This window comes from Xenopus laevis, chromosome 5L (genome assembly GCF_017654675.1).
Source record: "Xenopus laevis strain J_2021 chromosome 5L, Xenopus_laevis_v10.1, whole genome shotgun sequence".
Lineage (NCBI taxonomy): Eukaryota > Metazoa > Chordata > Amphibia > Anura > Pipidae > Xenopus > Xenopus laevis.
The window spans coordinates 19,468,577-19,494,901 of record NC_054379.1 but is presented as its reverse complement, the minus strand read 5'-3'; the positions used below and the strand labels follow the sequence as shown (position 1 = coordinate 19,494,901).

Here is a 26,325-nt window from a genome sequence, read left to right as displayed (position 1 = left end):
GGCCATAAAGCAGGGCAGGACTGCTGCTACCAATGGGGATCAGATAGGATCTGTGCAGTCACTGGGACAGAATTTTCTGTTATACAGATAGCTAGAATCTCAGCCATAAAGCAGGGCAGGACTGCTGCTTACAATGGGGATCAGATAGGATCTGTGCAGCCACTGGGACAGAATGCTCTATTATACAGATAGTTACAATCTCAGCCATAAAGCAGGGCAGGACTGCTGCTTACAATGGGGATCAGATAAGATCTGTGCAGCCACTGGGACAGAATGTTCTGTTATACATATAGCTAGAATCTCGGCCATAAAGCAGGGCAGGACTGCTGCTTACAATGGGGATCAGATAAGATCTGTGCAGCCACTGGGACAGAATGTTCTGTTATACATATAGCTAGAATCTCGGCCATAAAGCAGGGCAGGACTGCTGCTACCAATGGGGATCAGATAGGGATTTTTATTAAAAATATGAACAATAACAATAAACAAAATCAAAATGTCATAACAAACAAATCAAAACATACAACAGATAGATATTCAAAAATCCATAGTTTTTTCCGATGAAAAATCTATCCCCCTCCACAATTTATTGTTTTCTTTATTAATATTTATTTCTTTCAATTGCCAGTCCCTTTTTGCATTAAAAATCTCTATCTTATTTGTTAGTCTTGTTTCTTGCAAAAAATAAATGTCATTTTCTTCTTTCTCCAAGTTACTAAACACTTCCCGTCTTTTTTTAACATTTTTAATACTACACACATTTATAGTACTAAATTTAATTATTTGTTCAGGCATCTTGGAGAGTTAGTTGTTCGCACAGGATTGTGTTCTGCATGTCTTTTATACTGGGGTTTCCCCATGCCACCCAACGACTCCCCCTCCACCAGGAGATCCTCCTCATCAATGGACTCCCACTCTTCCTCACTATCTATCCTTCCTTTCCTTTTCTTCCCTTGCTCCTCCACAATTCCTTTTTCCACATTTGATGGACCCTCAGATTCTAATACAGAATCTTTCTTTCTTTTGCCCAAACCACTGCTGGGGGGTACCACATTCTTTTTAATTGACCTTTCCTTGACTCTCTTTTTTACCTCCTTTTTGTTCCCTTCATCCCTTTTTTTCTCTTCACCAATCCTTCTCAATTCCTCTTCCTCCTCTGCCAAATCCCCCCATGACTTTCCTGAGGGCAATTCAAATCTGTTTGAAGTTTTGATTTCACTTTCTAAGATCATTTTACCTGCTTTTTTTCCTGCCTTTTTTCCTGCCACCTTCCAGTCATCCCCCCTTCCCTGCACTGATGTAACAGTACTTTCTGCCTTTTGGTTTTCTTTACTTTGACAGGGGGCAACCTCATTGTTCCCTTCCTCCTCCCGCCTTTCTTCTGTTACATCTTCCTGAAATATTTCCTCCTCTATTCTTGGGCAAAGTTTAACAATATTGTGGCAGGCATTAGGACAATCACGGTGTGTATGACCCAGTTCCGCACACAGGTTACACCTCACATTCTCGCAGTCTTTGTTGACATGCCCCTGGGCCCCACACAATGTGCACATCTTTATTGTACAGTCTCCTGCCAAATGCCTCCTTGATCCACACTTATAACATTGACGAGGCTGCCCTGGATAAAAGCAAACACCCCTTTCTCTGCCTATAAAAAATGAATTTGGGAGATGCTGTGTCATGTTGTTTTGCACATTTAGCCTCACTTGAGTCTTCCAACCCACCACCCAAAATCCTTCCTCATTATATACAGGTTTTAAAGGCATCAAAACATTGCATTGTCTCTTTAACCAGACTAACACATCAGCAGGAGGGACAGACTCATTCTTAAAAAAGATTGTTACTGTTTTTACTTCTGGTTTTGAGACTGGACTCGCCCTGAAGCCTTCCCATGCTGAGGATGTCTTTTTATCTTGATATAAATTCCAAAATCTGTCTAAACCTTGAGACAACTTGAAACTTATTTCAAAATCAATATCTGACACATTTACAAAAGCAAAAACATCTGCAGGAGTAAATCCCATTGATTGTTTGATTAAGTTTTTACACACATAGCGGCTACCTGGTGATTTCTCCTTTTCTCCCTCCCATTTGATTTTAACTAGGGATGTAGCGAACGTCGGAAAAAAAGTTCGCGAACATATTCGCGAACTTGCGCAAAAACGCGAGCGGTTCGCGAACCCCATAGACTTCAATGGGAAGGCGAACTTTAACATCTAGAAAAGACATTTCTGGCCAGAAAAATGATTTTAAAGTTGTTTAAAGGGTGCAACGACCTGGACAGTGGCATGCCAGAGGGGGATCAAGGGCAAAAATGTATCTGAAAAATCTGCCTGTGTGTGCTTGGAAGAGATAGTGTAGGGGGAGAGCTGTTAGTGATTTCAGGGACAGATGATAGTAAGTTTGCTGGCTAGTAATCTGCTTGATACTGCTCTGTATTGGAGGGACAGAAGTCTGCAGGGATTTGAGGGACATTTTAGCTTAGGTAGCTTTGCTGGCTAGTAATCTACTGTTCTCTTTAAACAACTGCCATACGTTGACCTTGTAGGCATTGTTTGCCCAGTTTTTTTGGACGCAGCCACTGAAGCACAGTTGCCAGAAAAAATATGCCATATAAATGCTGAAAATAGTCATTTTTCGCCATTACGTAAAATATATTATGGCTGCTTGAAAAAAGTGACTCCGGTGTTTTTTCTGGAGACGGTAATATTATGGATATTTAGACAGAATGGGAACAAGGTCACACAGCTCGATGGCGGGTTGAAGAAAACAGTGTGCAAATAATGCCTACAAGGCCAACGTATACACTACTACAGCGGTGGATACGGATTACGTAAAATATATGAATGCTGCTTGAAAAAAGTGACTCCGGTGTTTTTTCTGGAGACGGTAATATTATGGATATTTAGACAGAATGGGAACAAGGTCACACAGCTCGATGGCGGGTTGAAGAAAACAGTGTGCAAATAATGCCTACAAGGCCAACGTATACACTACTACAGCGGTGGATACGGATTACGTAAAATATATTATGGCTGCTTGAAAAAAGTGACTCCGGTGTTTTTTCTGGAGACGGTAATATTATGGATATTTAGACAGAATGTGAACAAGGTCACACAGCTCGATGGCGGGTTGAAGAAAACAGTGTGCAAATAATGCCTACAGGGCAAATAATGCCTAAAAGGTCAACTTATACACTACTACAGCGGTAGTAAAATAAAAAAAAGTAAAATAAAAAAAAAATGAATATTAAAAAAAAAAAATTAAAGTTGGTGCTGCTGAACTACTAGGAGCAGCAGATTAGCACACCAGTCCCACTCCCCAACACTGCTAGACTAATAGCACTGGGCTCTTATAGTAGTAGTAGTAGTAGTAGTAGTAGTAGTAGTAGTAGTAAAACAACAAAAAAATAAATAAAAGCAGTCCTTACAAGGACTACTGTTATTGCAGCAGTCAGCAGATGAGATCAGAAGCAGGACAGCTGCCCACTGCAGCTACATACAGAGCACTGCAGTAGAAGGTAGATTACTAGCCAGCAAAGCTACCTAAGCTTAAATGTCCCTCAAACCCCTGCAGACTTCTGTCCCTCCAATAACAGAGCAGTATCAAAACGATTACTAGCCAGCAAACTTTCAACTGTCCCTGAAATCACTAACAGGCAGCAGCTCTCTCCCTACACTATCTCTTCAGCACACACAGGCAGAGTGAAAAAACGCTGCAGGGCTTCGGTTTTTATAGGGAAGGGGAGTGGTCCAGGGGAGAGCTTCCTGATTGGCTGCCATGTACCTGCTGGTCTGGGGTGAGAGGGCAAAAAAAAGCGCCAACAATGGCGAACCCAAAATGGCGAACGTCGCGCGACGTTCGCGAACTTCCGGCGAGCGCGAACACCCGATGTTCGCGCGAACAAGTTCGCCGGCGAACAGTTCGCGACATCTCTAATTTTAACCACATTTCTCCTTTTGAAAGTGAGCCCATCATGAAATGATTCCTCCTGCCTTGCAAAAAATTTCCTTTTCTCCCAGAAAGACCTACTATCCTGTTTACCTTGTTCAGGATCAACTCCATTTTGAGCAAATTGTTGTGTTGTTTCCTCAGGTAAAGCACTAGTTGCTTCATTCTCAGCAGCTTGTGTCTCCCCCTCCCCCTCCACCTCATTTACATTCCCTTCAGAGACTGCACATTCCTTGTTGTTAAACAAAACATTTTCATTCCTTTCTTTTCCATTTGTTTCAGACAAATTATTTGCACCATTATCATCTGATTCCCCCCACCTTCATTCAGCACAAAATCCAAATAAGAGGATTCAAAGGTCTTTTTCCCTCCACTGGACATTTGTTTAAACCGTTCCTTGTTTTTATACACCTCCTCCCATGGTTTAATCACTAATAACAAAGCCTCCATATTTTCCACCACCTCCTCCAGTTCTTTATTCATTTCTGCCAGTTTCCTGATGCCTTGAGCTCTGAAATGTCCCTTAGCAGATTTAACATTTGAAAGTTCCCTCTCAATGTTTTTTTCCAAAGTATTTCTCCTGTTACTTAACAGTTCCATAGCTCTGAGTGATTCAATGATGTGTGAGGTGTTAACAGTGTGTCCACTACTAGCCACATTAGAAGAGTCATTAGCCAGTGCTCCACTCACCCGTGCCCCAGTCCTGGTCTCCTCTGTGCCATCCAGCGCCCCCTCTGCCACTGCCACAGCAAGCTGGCCACACAGCGCCTCAAGCCTTGCCATATGTTTAGCAGGACTATCCTTCACGCTTGCCTCCCTGCTAGTCACTTCCTCCACAGTGTTTGTCTCAGTGTTGTTGGTGTAACAATGTGCTGGAGCTGCAGTTCTCAGAGTCTCACCTGAAGCCTCACTGCTGCTGCTTGCGGACGCCATCTTGTCCTTTTCCTCAGCACTAGCACCGGAGCTCCCTCCTTCTGCCTGGGCCTCAGATACTTCACTGTCGCCCACCTCTGCGTTACTGAGGGAACACTCCAAAAGAGTACTTGCACCACATCTACGCACTTCTGAAACACTTTGGGGGCTGCTGGAATCCACTGCTTTCTCCATGGGCATTTCACAGGGGGAGCTTGCACCAGGCAAATCCTCCATATTGGCTTTTTGATCAGACACTTCTGCTGACTGTGTTACTTCCATCATTTCTTCACTGTTTGCTTCATTACACACCACTTCACATGAAGTTTTCTTGCTTTTGCAAAAGACTTTCTTTATGGTTTCTTTTGGGACTTTTTTCCCAACACCTAAAGTCTTTGTTCCACTTTTAACACGAGATGACATCCTTCTCTCCATTTCCAAGTTGTAGGCAAATAAGAAAGTCCAAAAGAAAGTGTAAACTGCACCCCCAGACCCTTGCTGGGCCTGGGGTAAGCTCTGTAACTCAGGAGCTCCTCACACGCACGTCCTTCCTGATTGGGGATCAGATAGGATCTGTGCAGTCACTGGGACAGAATTTTCTGTTATACAGATAGCTAGAATCTCAGCCATAAAGCAGGGCAGGACTGCTGCTTACAATGGGGATCAGATAGGATCTGTGCAGCCACTGGGACAGAATGCTCTATTATACAGATAGTTACAATCTCAGCCATAAAGCAGGGCAGGACTGCTGCTTACAATGAGGATCAGATAAGATCTGTGCAGCCACTGGGACAGAATGTTCTGTTATACATATAGCTAGAATCTCGGCCATAAAGCAGGGCAGGACTGCTGCTTACAATGGGGATCAGATAAGATCTGTGCAGCCACTGGGACAGAATGTTCTGTTATACATATAGCTAGAATCTTGGCCATAAAGCAGGGCAGGACTGCTGCTACCAATGGGGATCAGATAGGATCTGTGCAGTCACTGGGACAGAATGTTCTGTTATACAGATAGCTAGAATCTCAGCCATAAAGCAGGGCAGGACTGCTGCTTACAATGGGGATCAGATAGGATCTGTGCAGCCACTGGGACAGAATGCTCTATTATACAGATAGCTAGGGCCATAAGGCAGAGTAGGACTGTTGTTTTATGCATATACCCAACCACATGCAGCTTGGGCACTATCGGGCATGGCTCATTACTAATGGATATGTGGGAAATTTATGAACAATGTGAATAACAGTTCCCTGATAAAATATAATCAAAGAGTGGCAGAAGCGTAACTAGAGGGGGGCGGGCCCTGGTGCAGGACGCGCAGCCGGGCCCCCGCCCCCCTCCGTACACCCGGAACTGGCCGGGAATATGCACCGGGGGGGCCCTGAGGGGGTGCAGGCCCTGGCCTGCTCGCAGACCCCTGCTCCCCCGGTAGTTCCGCCACTGAAGAGTGGGGGTTAAAGTAATGCCTTTCACCCCACTTGATTCCTCCTGCCCCCACCTCTTGCTAACTTCTTCTACACGTCTCCTTTCCGTGCTATTTATACAGCAACCATCTAACCCACATTTACTGAATACTTCACTTGTGCCACTCCAAAAGAACAGCGCTCGCCTTCATGCCAGGTTGGGCAAGGTGCCAACCATGTATCTGACCTGTCATCCCCTGGCTTAGAGGGCAGCAGGGAATGATTAAGGGTGAGAAAGAAATAGGTCCCATACCTGCACCATCTTGGAATGTGATGTATTCTCACCCTGGGCTATGAGAACAATGTGCCTGGCAGCTCCAATCACCTGACACAATGCTCCCAGTTCCAGGAAGGTTACTATTCTTGGCAACCAGACGTGTCTATTTTTGTGTCATTTAAGGTCAATTGTGTGAGCCACTTGTAACTCACTATTTTACGATCGGGGGATTTAGTCGCCTCTTTTTCGGGGCGACTAATCTCCCCAAACTGCCTCCTGCAGCTAGAATCTAAATCGCTGGTGGGATGGCACTCTGAGCGCTTAGTGTTTCGAAGTCAGTCAAAGTTTCCTTGTGAGGCAACTTCGGGCGACTTCGGAAAACTAAGCCCACCGATTGCCATCACACGGGCGATTTACATTCTAGCCGCGGGAGGCAGTTTGGGGAGATTAGTCGCCCCAAAGCAGAAGAGATTTGTCTCTGGGTGACTTACCCCCCCGAATCTGAGTGTGTGTCTCTGCCCTAAGCTCTGTGGTTTTATTTGTTTTGTATTGACTAACTTCTTTTTTTCTCCCCTTGTCTCAAAACAAAACAATGTAGTAGAAGCCAGTTCATCAAAAGCTGGCAGCAGACGTTCAGATTTTATTTCTATAACAATGAACGTTTGTTCGTTTCAATGCAGAGATCTACATCTAATCATTCAGATTTAGTGTTGGATTAAAGTAGGAAAAATAGCTAATGAGATGGATGTTCTGGCCATTTATTGACAGACAGCAATCATAGGAAATGTATGTCCCTGAAATAGTAGTGACAGTCCACCCATGGATATTGTCAGATAAGCAGAGAAAATGTAACCTGTCCAATCGACTAAACAACTGATGTCTGGACGATTATTCTGAGAACACAGACGGTCTTAAAATTGTACAAAACTACGACTATATCCAAGGCCGGATTTACATAGTGGGCGCCCCTAGGCCCACTACCGTTCGTCGCCCCTGTCCCCTCCAGGGGGACAGGAGCAATGGGGATTGGCGCATGGGAAATTTAAAGAAAATGATTGTATCTCCAGCGCATCCCCAGTGTTTTTGAAACAATGTGGGTGTGGTTGGGCAGCATGCCGCTCCCCTAAAATCCTGCCGCCCTAGGCCCGGGCCTAGGTGGCCTTTCCACAAATCCGGGCCTGACTATATCTTTATGTCTATGGCCAGCTTTATGGACCTGGAGGAGAAATTACTTTTGTTGCATTGGTTTAAACAGCGCCGATTCTGAGGCTGCAGCCCAGATGCCGCCTCCCTCCTCTCCCGATCCGCGCTTAAAAATTAGCGTCGGAGCGGGTTTCGGGGGGCAGTATCGCTAGTGCATTGAGCGCAATAGCGCTCTTTGCACTAGCGGAGCCAAATTTCCGGGTTAAAACCCGGAAGTTCGGCTCTTAAAGTTACAAGAGGCGGCTTTTTGCCGCCCCTTGTAACTGGCCACTTGCTGCCGCCTGAGGCAAGGGTTTCCCCTTGCCTCATGGCAGAAGCGGCCCTTGGTTTAAACTTCATAACCAGATAACAGAAAGGTATAAATAAATCTTTCTATGCCACATACATTTCAAAATAACTTTAAACGAGAGCTAAAGCCTGTAAAAGAGAAGACGTATACAGCCCTATGGCTATTGGCACACATGCTGAAAGCTCCGGCTGCTGTTTTGAAGGCTGAGAGAAGCGGATCTGCTTTTTGCCCCTGCTCTGTTGATTTGAATCCAATCATCCTGCGTGCGCACACACACACACAGCAGAGGTCAACCCAAATACAGTACATGCCAAAGGAGGCATCTCTGCTGTGTGTATATGCGCATGCAAGCTGATTGGATTCAAATAAATGGAGCAGGGGCAAAAAGCAGTTCCGCTCCTCTCAGCCTACAAAAATATGCAGATAGAGAACAGTTGAAGCCTTCAGCCTGTGTGCCCATAGTCTATAACTGTAATGATCCAGACCTTTACAGTTGTTCCCAACAGTTCCCCATCTTGGATCTTGTTAGGCATCTTTTGTGTGTCAGTGGCACTGCACATGCTCAGTGAGCTCTGGGCTGCTGGGGAGAAGCTAAACTTAGGGCTCAGGGGAAACCATCAAGCAGAAAGTTTTCATCTTTCATAGAAGCTGATGCTATGGGGCTGATTACTGAATTCCGATGCAGACTGCGCTGATTTATTTGCTGCCATGTAATGTGAATTTTAATTTATTACTAGGGATGCACCGAATCCATTATTTGTGATTCGGCCGAATCCTCGGTGAAAGATTCGGCCGAATACCGAACTGAATCTGAATTTGCATATGCAAATTAGGGACAAGAAAGGAAAAAGTGGAAAAAATTATTCTTTTGTGACAAAAAGTCACCTGATTTCCCTACCCGTCCCTAATTTACATATGCAAATTAGGATTCGGATTTGGTTCGGCCAAGCACAAGGATTCGGCCAATCCAAATCCTGCTGAAAAAGGCCGAATCCCGAACCGAATCCTGTATTTGGGGCATCTCTATTTATTACTAATCAGCCTTGTATTGTGACTGTTATATTGTGTATATATACTGATTGTGAGTCGGTCCCTAAGCTCAGGTAAGTGACAGCAGCCCAGACCATGTCCTGGGAATCAGCAGAAGAGATGATGGGAAACTGCTGGGGCACACATCGTATTTGTTCACTGTTGGCATTTCCAGCATAATCCTTTGTTACATTTTACTTTCATTCATTAGAAAAACAAATTGGGGGAGTAGTTCCCCTTTAATTAACGTAAATCACTTTCCTCCAAATCACACCATTATACATAACATCAAAGTTTTCAGATACAATTAAAGACATTTTTTATTCTGGAAACAGGAAGGATCATAAATGATATATATATATATATAGTGAATAAAGTATCCACTCTTGTAAAATATAAGGATATTATAAGTTACTGTGGAGTTCCATGACCATATAAAACACTTGATATTAAAATGTACAAGGGCATGTCACAAGAGTTTTCACAATTATCACAGCTTGGGAAGTAAAGTTAAGCACCTCTTCTCCAGAGTAAACAATCCCAACTTGGCCAGTCTTTCCCCATAACTGATCCCTTCCATTCCCTTTATCAGCTTAGTTGCTTTTCTCTGTACTTTCTCTATTTCATTACTGCCCCATATATATATATATATATATATAGTGATCATATTTCCCCCTTAGGGCAGAGACATACATAGAGATTTGGGGATATTTAGTCGCTCGGCGACAAATCGCCTCTTCTTCGGGTGACTTATCTCCCCAAACTGCCTTCACCCCAGCTAGAATGTAAATCTCCAGCGGGATGGCTGTTGGATCACTTCGGCTTTCCGAAGTCACCCGAAGTTTCCTCATGAGGCAACTTCGGAAAACGAAGCGCAATTTAGATTCTAGCCGGCGGGAAGGCAGTTCAGGGAGATTAGTCACCCGAAGAAAAGGTGATTTGTTGCCCCGAATCTCCACGTGTGTCTCTGCCCTTAACTGCCTCTTCTCCAGTGTAACCAATCTCAACCCTGGGGCCCAATACTAAACTGCATATTGTAGATGGGGCCTTACTACTGCTTTCTAAAAGGAAGAGTAACCCTCTACTCTTGTGAATTTATACCCATTATAATATAATATAATATCTTGCTGGTCCTCGTTGCTGTGTCACATGACTTATCAAAACTTCCAAAGAGATAATATACTATTCTAACTTGTAAGAGTAAAATAAAAGAAGCCCAAAAGTGAAGATTTTCATTCATCAATATATACAGTATCTAGTAGAAATAAGTTGAACTGAAGAAGCCGCTCTAATAAAAGGGTCAGAAGTGTTAAGGAAGATTCAGAAAGTTGCCTTTTAAACTTATTTCTATGAGATAAGCAGCCTAAGAGTTCCATGACCTGTGGTTTTGTACCTTTCTATGGCCATAAATCTCCTAAACCCACTTTACAGCAGGGCGTGCAGCTCGACTCAGGGAACACGTGCCGCTTTTTATTGGGAAGATTTTATAACTTTTTTCCAGTATTTGCTCCATTCTGTTTGTTTGTATGAAGAGTGGAATCTTCCTTCACACTCCTCTATCTCAGAAAAGCTGTTTATGATGGAAAAATGATAAGACGGAAGAGAGATTGCACACAATTACGGTGCCATTGGGGAGTATATACTAATGGTGCTGCACATATAATATAATAAGAATAGGTGCAGTTAGAATAGTATGTGAGCAATGAAGCCAAGGTCACCATGAGGTTATATTGTTACATTGTCGCAAGGAGCTGAGGAGAAGAGTCTCATTGTATGGGTTCAGTTCTGTTTGTATAATTTACACACCTGTGACTTTGGGGAAGGTACTCGAGGTCACGGGAGTTGTACTTCAATGACAGCTGAAGGACTTGAGGTTCTACTATACAGCTACTAGCACAGAACTGACAATTTGTAACCCCAATCCCAGGTCAAGGTGATTGTTCAGCCCAGTGTCAGACTGGGGAAGGCTCAGGCCCACCGGCGATACTACCTCAGAGGCCCCCGTCCCAGTCGTGTCCAGGCATGATACCTGAAGCCTCCCTTCCCTTGTGTGTACATTTTACTTGCTGCCTCAATTGGGTGGGGTTCAGAAGACACGGCTGTAGTTTCTGGCAGGATTGGATTTGGAACCAGAGCCCACCGGGAATTTTCTGGTGTCCCACCAGCTCAGTTCAACACTGGTTCAGCCCACAACCTTTTCTTTACGCCTGGGACCAGACCCCTAGCGAGTGAGTGAGTTGGATCCTCATCACCTTAGTGGTCAGTCCACTTAGTGGTTCATTTCCATCTGGACCATCAGCCAATTAGATGTCCTGTTTTGACAGAGCAGCTCTGATGACGTCACACCACATGGCCTTATTGGCTAGAATATTTTACTTCACTGGGGACTTTGGGGGCGCATCCTTGGCCATTAGTGCAGAGACTAGAGACACACGCTCGGATTCAGGGAAATTTAGTCGCCTGGAGATAAATCGCCTCTTCTTCAGGGCGACTAATCTCCCCAAACTGCCTCCCACCAGCTAGAATCGAAATCGCGGGCAGGATGGCACTCGGAGTGCTTAATTTTTTAAGTCACCCAAAGTTTCCTCGTGAGGCAACTTCGTAAAACAAAGCGCACCGATTGCCATCCTGACGGCGATTTAGATTCTAGCCGGCAGGAGGCAGTTCGAGGAGATTATTCGCCCCGAAGAAGTGGAGATTTGTCGCTCTCAGCAATTGGAAACTGGCCTTTTTATCCAGCTGCAAGTAGAACAATGAATGTAAAACATTTGATTGGTTGACACGGGTTACTGCCCATGGGCAAATTTGCCCACTGTTGTTAAATGACCGCCATGGCTCGTGCACACTTTTCACAAGTGTAGAGGGTGACATCACAGTAAAAGCCAGTGATGTCATGGGCAGGCTGAGCCAATGAAGAAACAATGCTGACTGTGTACATCAACCCCAGGGTTTGTTAAGAGCAGCTGACTTTGGCTTCAGGACAGGTGCATAACTATCGGGGAAGCAGACTCCTCAAGGATCCAAGTAGTTTCATAAAGGTTTTGCCAAGGTTCAGGTGGGGCCTAAAACTATTTGTTGAGGGGCCTAGTATCTTGTAGAATTTATAAGGAAAGAAGATGCGATGATTATCGCAGAGCGATACATTCTTACTGTACTGTCTGAGGCAAGGAATATGGCAGCTCCTACCCATAAGTATACAGTAATCTATACCCTCACGCTGAACTTTCTTCGAAAGGGGAACTAAATATAACCCGTTATAATAAATATTTTTATTTGATGCGTAATTCCCTATGACCACCAAGCACAGAAAGCTGTTGAAGGATAAATATACATTGCCCGTTTCACCCACACGTTCCTGCAGGGTTGGGAAATATGAGCTTTTGCCAATAAATAAACATTCCTGACCCGTGTCACAGTTTAAATTCCATTTCATAAATTTATATGGCGGGGGTCGTATTCTATTTTCTGCTATTTTCCATTAGCCATTCTCTTCTGTTTGCTTTATGTTTTATAGGCCGGAGAGGCTCTCAGGTAGGGTGCGTGGCTGCTATATATGTGTATATGCGTGCGTACAGCCTTGTGTTAATATTAGCTCTGTTGCAGTTTTACAGTGCTGGCTGGTACCACTTTGTTTATCATTGTCTAGACAGATCTTCTGCCTGTTAAATCATTATCATGAGCAGACAGGGCCATGGATCTCTTACTCTGGGGGCCCTTATAGGATGGGATTATAAAGGGCAGTGAACTTGGGGTTTTTATTGCATCTTGATAGAATTTTTGCATTCCAGGTTTATTATTTACCATGTATAGGACAAGGCACTAAGTGCAACGTAAAAAAAAGGGGGGGACAGGACAACGGCCTATTTTTGCACGTTGCGCTTTGCCCCATGTTTTAGACCCTAGAGGCACAACAAGTTGGGTCGCACTGGGCATAGGGACAATTTCATAAATAGGTACCCTTGGGCGCCTGTATAAATATTAAAATTAAAAAAACTACAACAACCTAAGTCCCGACATTATATACAATAAAAAGAGGGACTAAAAGTTGTTGCGTGTATCGCCCATTTTTGTGGCCACACCCGCTAATTACCATGTTCATTTCACACAATTTGGCAGGTTTTGAAAGTTTGAACTTATTTCTGTGTTTTTGCTAATGAAGGTGAATTGCCCTTTAAGCTGTGAGTCTAACTTCTCCCAAGGGACCTGTTATCTTATATTGTTACAATTACTTATTTGCTTATCTCAAAATTGTTAAAAAGTATCTTATCTGCAGCTGTAGCTGTTCTGGGCTCTCTGCCAAAAGCCAATTAAGTTAGAAACAATGTTTTTTTTTCTGGCTGTTCAGTGCAGAGAAAAACAGGATTTTTCAGTACAAATGAGGGACTGCGGGTTGTGAGGGACTGTCCCACTAAAAATGGGACAGTTTGGAGGTATGCAACAATTACCCAGACTGCACATTCAAAAGGCACAAAGGTAAGTGCTCTGTGTAAAGGCAATGTTGTACCCCCTGTAATCCAACACTTGGCCCCAGTTCTACAAGATTTTGTGGATTATAATGTCCACAAACAAATACACAAAACATTTTTCAATTGATTAAAATATGACTGCAAGAGACTGTCCAGGAACGGTGAATTTTTGGGCTGAAATCTACTCCATGTGTTGCACGAAGGTTGATGCCATGTCCAGGGCCATCTTTAGGAATCATAGGGTCCATGGGCGGATTTTCAATAAGGCTAGGGGAGGCTAAGCCTCCCCAAACCTGGCTGGCACCTAGAAAAAAGTTAAAAAATCGCTTACTGAGTAGCTTGTACTAACAGCACAGCGGTGAAAATCTCTTTTCCTTTTTGCCGGGTCCGTAAAAAGGATCTTATACAGGCTGCTTAACTTTTTCCTGTGAAAAAGGAGCTTGGGTTTATTTGTTTGGTGTCTTTTTTTTTTTTTTGGTACTTGAAGGTTTTTGTTTTTTTACTTTTTTTAATTGATTTGTTTGCAATCCTCATGAGACTGCATGTCTGCCAAACACATTAAATGGGTTAACACAGGGCTAAAGGTGACATAAATAGAAAAGCAGGATAATAGAGTGAGAGCAGAAGGTGACATGTGGGTGCAAGAGCAGTGTGCAGAATAGGGGCTTTCTTCTACTACCCAAAATAGAACGAGGCATTTGGGTACAAGAATTGGGTACAGTGGGTACAAGAATTAAATGCAGTAGTGGAAACAGTCAGTGGGGGGCAAAAGAATATTGAGAAAATAAGAGTACGATAAAGGGGGAACAAAGTGCAGAAAAATATATAAACGATAGAAGATAATGTAGTGTGAGGGGGTATATGAGTAAATAGTAACAAAAATGGAAGGAGATATTGTAGGAGGGAATGGATAGGGGAGCAAAAGGGGTTGGGGGACCAATAGATAATAAAAGTGCTTTTTTTTGTACAAGGGAAAGCATAGAGCTTTGTTAAAAAAAATATATATATATATATATGTAAGGATATGTGTTATCCTTGAGAAAAAGCACAGTTGGTGTTCGAAACGTGATTTTTTTCAATACATCTTGATTTTCTCACAAGTATTCCCGTCGAGTGCGGTACTATGTCACTATATATATATATATATATATATATATATATATATATATATATATATATATATATATATATATATATATATATACATATATATATGTACTATATCACTATATATATATATATATATATATATACAGGGCAGCCATCAGGGGGGGGACAGGGGGGAGAGTTGTAGGGGGCCTGAGGGTAAGGGGGGCCCGGCCACGCCACACTTACTTGATAAGCCGGGCCCCCCATCTTTCTGAGAGCTGCTGACTTCAGGAAGACATGGACGTTTAAGGGGCCCTGGCCACCAATTTTCTCATAATGTGGGGGGGGGGCAGGCCTGGCCACCAATTTTGGCCACTAATTTTTTTTTTATGTGGGGTCCTAGCCACCAATATTTTTTAATGGGGGGCCATGGCCACAAATGTATTTTTATGGGGGGCCATGACCAACAATATATTTTTATTTTTTATTAACATGTGGGAACCTTAGCCACCAATATTTTTTAGTTTTTTTACTGTGTGGTGGGGGGGCGGACCTGTGGGGTGGGGAGGGCGGACCTGTAGGTGGGGCTTGCGGTGGGTGCAGCCCAGGGGGCCCAGGAAATTTTGTTGTATGGTGGTCCTGTATATATATATATATATATAAAACAGGGTTGTGTTTCTGTGGCAATGTTACAATGTGAGTGCCCTGCCTAAATGCCTGATATGTCAGCACCCACTGAAAGTGTCAATATCCGCTACCTTAAAGTCAGACCCTGATTTACAATCTGTGGATTCTGGCAAATGCCAGAAGGGCTGCTGTAAGATGCCATAGTCAGTGACTATTTAGTGGGCTTGTATGGGTGACTGGGCCTATTTTAAATCCTAGTTTATGCCTGCTTACATTTGCTGTATGTACATTTTCTGGTGTGTCAGTATTCACTGCTTTTCATTGTATATGACATGCTAGTTTTGTTGTATGCACTGCACTCAGATCCTCTCTTTTTCACAATGCAGTCTCTTATTCAAATAAATGCATGGTTGTGTAGGGCCCTATAGGGATACAGGCCCTATAGATTTAATCTTTTCACCATTTCCTTGGGTTATTGGGTAGAATCCCTGTTACAGAATAACCTTTACAGTGATAGGCTGAGAGATTTGATGACACTGCTCTGACTCACTCCTATATAGTGTGTGCAGGGAGTGGCCTCTTCCTCTTTTGCCTCTGGATGTGATTCCAGCTGGATGTGCTCAGGGGGACTGAGTGCAATAGGCCCAGAAGAATTCATGTGTCCAAGTCGGGGACCAGGAAACCCCGTGAATGATGAACAGATATACTAGGGCAGACTTGTCATAGTCTCTCTAGGAGAGAAAGGCAGATAGGATAGAGAGAAAGAGCAGCTGAAGCTCCAACAAGGATTTGCAGAAAGGGAGTAGCTTCCCAGAGGCTCTGTGTGTTGCCTCCAGTCAGGGACCTCAGTGAAGAGGGACTGTAGGGTAGAAGCTGCTTTCCAGACAACTTCCAGGAGGGAAAGGTTGTACTGCAATTGCCTGTGTACTCTCTGTGTGAGTCTGCCTTGTTCTGTGTGACCTCTCAATATGCTGCTTTCCTCAACTCCTGCGTGAGTACTGAAACCTGTGGTCATTTGCCCTTTTTGGCATAATAAACCGTTCCTGATTAAGAACCTCCTGGCGCCCAAGTTGTTTTTGTGTGCACAGTAGCCTGGGGGGATGTAGTTGCACTACACCATAGAGGGAACACTTCCACTTAGCGAAGGCCCTGCCCTGGGTGTAAGTCGCGTGTAACCCATGCTCTAGTGTTCTAGCTGGTGAATTAACCTCGAGTGGCCCAAATAGGTGTTACAGTTGCTAGGGTAAGTTGGACCCTACCAAACAGATTGCTGAAATTGCAAACAGGACGGCTGATGGAAAAAAAGCTAAATAAAATAACTAAAAAAACACAAATAATTTTCTGAGATTATCACTCTCTACAAAAATCCTTCCTAAAATAGGACACCTAACAAAAAAGATTACCCCTTTATTATGGATGAGAAAAATTAAGGGGAACAACTGTAAACTTAACTTGAGCATTTTGGGTTGGAAAAGCACTTCCACCTGCTCTTCTGCACGGTTCCCATTGAAATCAGTGGGAGGTGCACAAGGTAGTTGCGCGAGTAATTTTTTTTCTAGGAGCATGTAATACTGTATCTGACATTAGCATTAAGTCAGCTAGAGTATGGTCAACTTTAGCCTTCCCAAACAAAAAATTCACCCTCCGCCTATGATAGGGTCCATACTACAGGTTATCTGATATGCTTGGGACCTGGGGTTTTCTAGATAATGGATCTTTCTGGAATAAGCTGGTTTTGCTTCCAATAAGGATTAAGTACATCTTATTTTGTATCAAGTATAAATTGATCATCATTTTAAAAATTTTATTTACATAAAATGGAGTCTATGGGAGATGGCCTTTCTGTAATTCTTTCTGGATAACAGGTTTTCGGCAAGGGTGTAACTACAGAGGAAGCAGACCCTGTGGCTGTAGGGGGCCCAGGAGGTATAGGGGCCCCATGAGGCCCTAATTCATATACAATTTCAATGAATATTGGTAAAACAAGTCAACTTCTAGGCATTTTGGGAGCCTGTAACGTACAGTAATTTGCTGTGGGGCACAGTAATATCTGGTTATGTCATTGGTTTTTGGATAACAGATCCCGCTGTGGCCTGGGCCCCTGTGGGCAGGGTCTTATCAATGAGCAATACCCACTTATGGTTGTTCTGGTCAGTGCTGCAGGAATACGTTTTCCAAAGTCGCCCGAAGTTTCATAGTGAAGCAACTTCAGGCGACTTCGGAAAACGAAACGCTCCGAGTGCCATCCCACCAGTGATTCAGATTGTAGCTGGCGGGAAGGCAGTTCAGGGAGATTAGTCGCCCGAAGAAGAGGAGATTTGTCGCCGCCTCGCCTGGTGAATAAAACTCCCCGAATCTTCGCGTGTGTCTCTGCCCTAACTCCCTGTTTCATTTTGTGTGCATTTGTGATGTGTGTGCAAGTTGCAGCATGTATCTCTCCCTGACCAGCGGCACCGACTCTAGATATTGTTCCTTCCACATAAACACAACAATGTATCTATTGACAGACGGCATCACGAGAAAGTAAAAGGCCTGACTTTTGTGTTAATATTTATCTCTGATTGTATCTGCCTTGTAAATATGGGTCACTTTATTGTCTGGAATGGAAAATGGATAAGGCACATACATATATATTTATATACAAACACCCTGGCTTAGTAAATAGAATCCTTTTTGTCCCTTGTGTGTGCGTCAGTGTAACAAGCCCAGGCTGCAATTTAAACAAGCTGTAAGTTCCTGGCCGGGTAGGTTGTTAGCACTGTAATTACTAGCAGTGTCCCTAGTGGTTTCGGTGAGACCAGCACAAGGGATTCTGTGTGACCTCAGTTACAGTGGTAAATCTAAAAGGTACTGGGCCCCACAGCAAAATCATTTTTGGGCCCCCTAAACTTTGTGAACAAATAAATGTTCATGAAACTGCTCATAGTTAGTATTTTGATGGGTCCTCCAGCAATTGCAGGGTCTGGGTCTTTCAGGGCCGTCATCAAAGGGGACAGGCAGGACCTTGGAGGAGTGGGGCAAACTGCCATGTAAGAGGCTAACCATTTGGATGCATTGAGTCTTGGTGGTTCAGGCATGTAGCCTGTTGGGCATATGGTACTACTTCTAGGAAGCAGTCCTGGCTGCCTCTATAGTTATGTCAATAACTGATCTTATATGGACAATATTCGTTTATTTGGCGAAAAGACAGCCTGCCTAATATCTGGTCAGAGACTGGCAAAGTATCTATTGGGCATCAGAGGGACATAGACTGTGTCAACCTATGCACAAAACTCTTTTGTAATCCACTTGTTGGGTCTGGGGTCAAACTCAAAGATCCACATTAAATGACCACCCTCTACTTTACCAGATTGCAGTGGAGTTGAAGGGCCTAGAGTGTGGGCCTCTATACCGATGGACTAATTAATAAGCAGGAGATTTTATAATGAGCATGAGTACTTTACTTTGCTCTAAGGATGGCTTTACCATTTCTGTTCATTTTGGAGACCTCACTAAACTGGAGTCTCTTTCCATCTATGTGCAGCTTTAGCTGAACTGCAACTCCCAGGCATCTGTTGTAATGGTTACAGGGAGTTGAAGCTGCAACTTGAGGCCCTCATATGAATGTACTGTAATTAGGTACAATGATTTGCCCCTGTTTGCACTCCCATAAACCCAGTGGCAAGACAGATGCAATTGTTACTGTACTGTATTGACACCGTATCAGACATGAATGGCTTCTCCAACACTGGAATTTCACACAAATTCCAGTGCTTCCTGCAGCTTTGCACGCAAACAAGCAACAAGTTGCTGAAGCAGATGCAGCAGCCGGAACCAGCGGAGCCTTCTGGATGCTAGAAAATCAAAGGGACCTGATGAAAGATCATAGCCGGATGGTCTGGAACTGGCAGCATTCAGGGGCCCCATGGGAATACTGTTGCTGTTTTTTGTTCCCTGTGATTTAAATTGAAAAGGACACTTTGTAAACCTAGCCCATTTCCCTACCACCCCATTGGCATTTACTGTGTAGGAGTATACCTGGCCTTCCTTCATTACTCTGAAGTGTGACATCAGCCTTGGGGAAGGTAAAGACTTGATTGGCTGAAGAAACTGTTTGTATCTGTTTTCCAACCTATCAGGTCTTTATACCCTGCCTGTTGGTAAGTAATGCAGGGCTGGGGCAAAGGTTTAGCCTAGGTATGCACCGAATCCAGGATTTGGCCTTTTTCAGCAGGATTCAGATTCGGCCGAATCCTTGTGCCTGGCCGAACCGAATCTGAATCCGAATTTGCATATGCAAATTGTGGGTAGAGCGGTATTTCACGTGACTTTTTGTTACAAAACAAGGAAGTAAACCACTTTTTCCTTCCCTGCCCCTAATTTGCATATGCAGATTAGGATTTGGATTCGGTTCGGGATTCGGCCGAATCCAAAATAGTGGATTCGGTGCATCCCTAGTTTAGGCTAGGGCCAGACAATGTTAGCATAGCAGAAAATCCGCTGCTCTGCTGCTCCCCCTTGCCTTTTCAGTGCGGATGGATTTTGTCATGAAACGACAAATGTCGCATTTCCGCGCCAAAATCCACCGCCCGAGCTGAAACAATGCTTCCGGGTGCAGGCAGACCAGGAGCAGAAGCGCATCAGGGCAGCGGATTCTCCTTCTGCGGAGAAACACAGGCAGAGATCCACCATCGTCTGGCCATGGCCTTAACATTACAAAACTACAAATATTATAAGAATAAGGTTTTAAAAGTGATATTGACATATATCTGTAAGACTATACAATAGATCAGTTTCACTTTAATAATGGAACGATTTATAGTCCCATGTGAGATTTGGCAGGCTCAATTACCCGCCCAGGCACTGCCCCATTATATTTAAGGCTCTTCCACTCAGACCACCCCCAGGAAACTGGATGACTATGCTAGTCTTGATATCCAATGGGACGAGGCAACTGTCTGTCCATAATAACAGTGACCCTAAATTCAGATGAGTTATATTTCTGCATTTAATTTTTCCTCAATCACACAAGTAATTTCTTCCACTCTGACAGACATACAGAATCTCAGACAGCAGTGCTGTAGACGCAGGTCCAGACTAAGAATTATAATAGCCCCTGGCATTTTAGGTACACAGAGGCCCAATCAGCCCCCACAAGCCCACTAAATACTGACTTTCTATGGCACCTTATAGCAGCCTCTCTGGCATTTGCCAGAACCCACAGATTGCCAGTCCGGGCCTGTAGACGGGTCTGTCAGATATAGGCTAACAAAGAATATTTCTTTGGTCCTAGAATATATCTAGAATCCTGCCATAAATCCTGCCATAAACCTAGAGGTAGAGACCAGGGAATACACACTTCACTGCATACACTGAAAGGGAAAATAATGCAACTTATATGTTGGGTTTATAGTTACTGTATTATTATTTATATATTTAGTTGAATCATTGGCACAGGGTATTCTGCCCAGGGAGCTTTACTTTCTGTATTTTTGCATTTACTCAAATTAATGGAAGCAGCCATATAAGTCCTTGTTAAGACAACCGGTTAAACCTTACAGACTAATTGGCAAAAATAGGTTATTAGCGATATGGTAAAAGATAATGATTTAGAGTCCCTTATATAATCCTACATGACCCCAGACTGATCATCAACTAGAGCCCAGGTCTAGGGGTGCCCTGAGCAGGGGCTAATGGCCCTACGTGATTAAGTCGAATTTCCTTCATTAGTTATTCTATTGGGACAATCTTGAATAGAAGGTATTCATTTTCATGTGCTCTTTTAGGTACTCTAGAAACTGTGGCTAATGCCAGAATGTTTTCATTTATCAGTAATATAGTTATGAGGGCCCTAACCAAATGTGGGACTTGAATGAAAGGAACATCACTGACTTAAAGGAACAGTAACACCAAAAGATGAAAGTGTCTTAAACTAATGAAAATATAATGTGCTGTTGTGCTACACTGGTAAAACCAGTGTGTGTTTGCTTCAGAAACACTACTATAGTTTATATAAACAAGCTGCTGTGTAGCCATGGGGGCAGCCATTCAAGCACAGGATACACAGTAGATAACAGATAAGTACTACTATAGTTTATATAAGTACTACTATAGTTTATATAAACAAGCTGCTGTGCAGCCATGGGGGCAGCCATTCAAAGCTGAAAAAGAAGAAAAGACACAGGATACACAGCTGATAACAGATAAGCGTTGTAGTATACAATGGGATTCTTCAGAATGTATCTGTTATCTACTTTGTATCCTGTGCTTGAATGGCTGCCCCTATGACTACACAGCAGCTTGTTTATATAAACTATAGTAGTACTTATATAAACTATAGTAGTACTTATCTGTTATCTACTGTGTATCCTGTGCTTGAATGGCTGCCCCCATGGCTACACAGCAGCTTGTTTATATAAACTATAGTAGTACTTATCTGTTATCTACTGTGTATCCTGTGCTTGAATGGCTGCCCCATTGCTACACAGCAGCTTGTTTATATAAACTATAGTTGTGTTTCTGAAGCAAACACACCAGTTTTACCAGTGCAGGACAACAGTACATTATATTGTCATTCCATTAAAACACTTTAATTTTTTGATGTTACTGATCCTTTAAAAGGAATTTTAGCCTTGGACAAACATTTTCTGACAAACAGTTTCCAGAGATTTTTTTTTAAATAGATTTAAAGTCTTTAATTGGTACCAGGGCCACCACTAATAAGATAGCAGGTCCCTTCCCTGTTGGAGGACCCAAGTATTAACCTATTGATCACCTTGGCCCATGGGAGAATGGCCCTGCCAACAAGTATAATGGTGCCCCAATAAAAAAAGCCCATGAAGGCATGACCATAGCCAGACCTACCCCAGTAGTGTCTTATTAAACCAACACCCTGCCCATGATCCACACAAGCCCCACCCACTAATCAGAAAACCCCATTTCCCTTTTGCAGCTCATGAATTGCGTTTTTAAATCTCTGGGGGTGCTCCCTGCCATGTGGCCCCTTCCCCCTGAAGGTAGCCCAGGTTGTGTCCTGCTTGATATATCGACCACTGTAGTTCATGCAACAGCCCTTTACTTTGCACCAAGCTGATGTGCAGTCATACCTCCCAACTGTCCTGTTTTTAGAGGGACAGTCCCTCTTTTGACAGCTCAACCCGCAGTCCCTCATTTGTACTGGAAAGTCCTGTTTTTCTCTGCACTGAACAGCCAGGAAAAAAAAAACAAAGTTTCTAACTTAATTGGCTTTTGGAAGAGTTCACAGAACAGCCACAGCTGCAGATAAGATACTTTTGTAACAATTTCAAGATAAGGAAATAAGTAATTTTAACAAATATGAGATAACAGGTTCCTATGGGAAAAGTTAGACTCTTAAAGGGCAATTCACCTTCATTAGCAAAACTGTAATAACTGAAAAAAACTCAGAAATATGTTCAAACTTTCATAATCTGCCAAATTTTGTAAAATGAACCTGGTAGAAGGGGGCCACAAAAAAAGCCATGGTCAAAAAAATTCACTGAGCTACGCGCACCAACTTTTTTATCCCTCTTTTTATTTCCAAAATGTTGGGAGGTGCAGTTCCTGCCGGAGGCCTGGGCTTTTCATGGTGATGCTACAGGTTATTGCATAGCTTTTATCACTTGGGCTAAATCTAGCACCTTAATAAAGACGTCAGGGGAAAGAATTGCCGGTGTGGCCATGTCTGCTCGGTAGTAAATCTTGACATTTTGCAAAGGCTGCAGCGAGAGCGAGGAGAATATAAGGAAGTGGCAAGAGCCGCAAAGGAAGTGCGTTCTTTTTTTCTCTGTACAGCAGCAGCTCCACTTGTTATAAATAACTGAGGAAGGGGAGCGAAACGCGCTGGTACACAGTGCTAGCTCTATTGATGCCAGAGCTGTTACACTATAAAGTGAAATTTTATATTCACTGCCTAGTGGAGTTTTCAGTGTAAGTTCTATAACTTATTTACACTATGGTCATTTTCATCAGGATCCTAGTAACGTGCCTGTATGTGTTTGGAGTGTAAGAGGAAAGCAAGGACAAACCCACAGAGACATGAGGACATAGATAAGCCGTGTAGATAGTGCCCCGGCTGTAATTGAACCCAAGACCTCAACACTGCACGTCAACAAGAGCCAACCATTGAGCCACTGTGCTGCCCAGAGCCCCATAAAACTTTACACCCCTGTACTAAGCACTACTGAGCAGGAACCAACCCCTATGTTTACTTGGAGTCTGCACAAAGACATACCTTTTCCCTTGGCATTTTGAGCCCCAACCAAGTCTTACTCCTTAGAGGGCCCTTCATCCAACACAATCACTATCTTAAGAGGTTGCTCACCTTCGAGTTAACTTTTAGTATGATGTAGAGCAATGGTCTACAACAGGACCGCCATCAGAAATCACAGGGCCCCATACGACAACATTTCCTGGGCCCCCTGGGCTGCGCCCACCGCAAGCCCCACCTACAGGTCTGCCCCCCACCACACAGTAAAAAAACAAAAAAAATATTGGTGGCTAGGACTCTACATGAGAAAAAAAAATTGGTGGCCAGCTCCCCCCCCCCACATTATAAGAAAATTGGTGCCCAGAACCCCTTAAACGTCCATGCCTTCCCAAAGTCAGCAGCTCTCAGAAAGATGGGGGCCTGGCTAATCAAGTAAGTGTGGCGTGGCCGGGCCCCCCTTACCCTCGGGCACCCTACAACTCTCCCCCCTGTCCCCCCCTGATGGCCCCAACCAGTGGCTCGTGAGCAACATGGTGCTCTCTGACCCCTTGGATGTTGCTCCCAGTGGCCTCAAAGCAGGAGCTTATTTTTGAATTCCAGGTTTGGAGGCAAGTTTTGGTTGCATAAAAAACAGTTGTACTGCCAAACAGAACCTCCTGTAGGCTGCCAGTCTTCATAAAGGCTACCAAATGGTCAATCACAGCCCTTATTTGGCACCTACAGGAACATTTTTCATTCTTGTGTTGCTCCCAAACTCCTTTCACATCTGAATGTTGCTCACAGGTAAAAAAAAAAGGTTGGGGATCTCTGAGAGTGATATTCAATTTCTAATTTGCAATTGGTTTTTGAGTTATTTAGCTTTTTATTCAGCAGCTCTTTAGTTTGCGATCTCAGCAATCTGGTTGCTATGGTCCAAATTCCCCTGGAATATGAATAGGAGAGGCCTAAATAGAAAGATTAGTAATAAAAGCTATTGTAATAGCAATACATTTGTAGATGGGGTCCGTGAGCCCCATTTGAAAGCTGGAAAGAGTCAGAAGAAGAAGGCAAATAATACACAAACTATAAAAAAGAGGCCAATTGAAAAGTTGCTTAGACGTAGATATTCTATAACATACTAAAAGATTTAAAACTTAAAGGTGAACCACTTCTTTAAATATATTTACTAACAAAGTTCTGAGTCCACAGTATTTTACAGACTTGCCCTTTATACGCTGCCATCTGCCCAGTCACGAAATAGGAAAGCGCAGGACCTGAAGTTTTAGACAGCCAAGCCACATGATTTTTCTTTATTACTCAACTTCCCGAAAAATACTTGCCTCACTCGCAGCGGCATTTGGCCAAGCTCGAGATTAGTACATTGCTCTGTTTTGTACTTGCACAATGGAAAAAAAAGTGCTTCCTTCTTTTCGTCCGTTCCCCCTGCAGGGAATCTTTATCAGCTGTTCTGGTGACAAGGACGAGGGCCTTGAGATAGCAATGGGGAGCCTGTAAATATAATCTGGGTTGTCTCAACAAAATATGGGGCCTGCAGTTAAAAGTGGAACTTGAGGCCTCAATAGAAATTAGCTATAAAAAGCTATCATGTCACATGCACCACATAACCCAGATATTCCAGTAAAAGCACTGTTCAAAATCAATACTAACATTCACATTAACCCCAGACATGCCAATAAGATCACTGAAGGAAAACGATCATGAGCATTACATTAACCCTAATCATGCTAGTAAGGTCACTGTAAGTATTTGTATCAGCAGGGTTGGATTTACATAGCAGGCGCCCCTAGGTCCGCTGTCGTTTATTGCCCCCTTTCCCTCCCCTTCCTGCAGGGTTGGACTGGGCCGGCGGGGCATCGGGGAAAAACCCAGTAGACTCCCGGCTCTTTTGGGCCCCCTTGGCCCAGATCCGCAATATTGTTCCTGCCGCAACTTCCCCTTTGCGGGCAGCCATGGCAAAACATGTGCTGCAGCAGCAGGGGCCGGAGGGGGGCCCTGGACAGCAGCTTTTATGGGCCCAGGCCCCCCAGTCTGACCCTGCCTTCCTGTGTGCACATGTGCAAATTTTCAGCATAGGGGATTGGTGCACAGGGAATCTTAAAAACGATTGTATCGCCTGTGAATTCCCATTGCTTCCGAACCAATGTTGTGGTTTGGGAGGCATGCTGCCCCCCTAAAATTCTGCCTCCCTAGGCCCAGGCCTTTGTGGCCTTTCCACAAATCCGGGCCTGTGTATCACGAGCATTACATTAACCCTAGACATGTCAGTAAGATCACTGTATGGAATGCTAAAAAAGCATTGCACAAACCGCAGATACGTCAGTAAGATCACTGCTGAAAATGGTTAATCGCCTTTGTAAATCATTGGGGTGCCAAATGATAGTAGAAAACTGCACCAGCCTGGGGTACTCCTCCATGGAGTGATCCCCTTCCTGCTTCTTCATGCCTGGGGTATGCATTCAAATTAGAGTGAAAAGCCAAAGTTTAAGCGAAAGGCTAGCTTTTTGACTTGTATGTGTTGGGCCAGTGCCATCTGTACAGACTATGAGCAAACCGAGGGGCTGTTCCTGCTGAATTATGCTTAGTACAGAGGAATACCTATGCTGCTAAACTGTTTCTCTCTGTACTGAGGTTGTGCCTTTGCCATCTGTAACTTCCACTGTTCTGCGAGAGGCTACAGGTGACAGAATTACTAGCCAACCTGATACCAAAACCTGGTTAACCTTTACTAAATCTACCTAGTTGTTTTTAAATTAAACTGATTCTACCGAGTGTTACTGGTGCACAGCAGTTCCACATTATACACAAGGGGAAGTAACCCATCCACTGAAATACAACCATAGAAATAAGGGCAAACAAGAGTCTCCGAACAACC

The 26,325-nt window shown here is 43.6% G+C and overlaps 1 protein-coding gene across 1 annotated transcript; it reads right to left on the bottom strand.

The window, feature by feature from the left end:
• Nucleotides 1-449: 449 nt before the first annotated feature.
• Nucleotides 450-4,069, bottom strand: LOC121393607. The gene is made up of 2 exons (XM_041562584.1): nt 3,941-4,069; nt 450-2,096 (listed from the first exon to the last, which is right to left on the bottom strand). The coding sequence occupies exon 2, from the start codon at nt 2,022-2,024 to the stop codon at nt 780-782; it is 1,245 nt and encodes a 414-aa protein (XP_041418518.1). The 5' UTR covers nt 2,025-2,096; nt 3,941-4,069; the 3' UTR covers nt 450-779.
• Nucleotides 4,070-26,325: the final 22,256 nt, after the last annotated feature.

Coding starts and splice junctions, on each gene's coding strand:
- LOC121393607 (XM_041562584.1), bottom strand. CDS start 2,024: ATGGGATTTACTCCTGCAGATGTTTTTGCTTTTGTAAATGTGTCAGAT.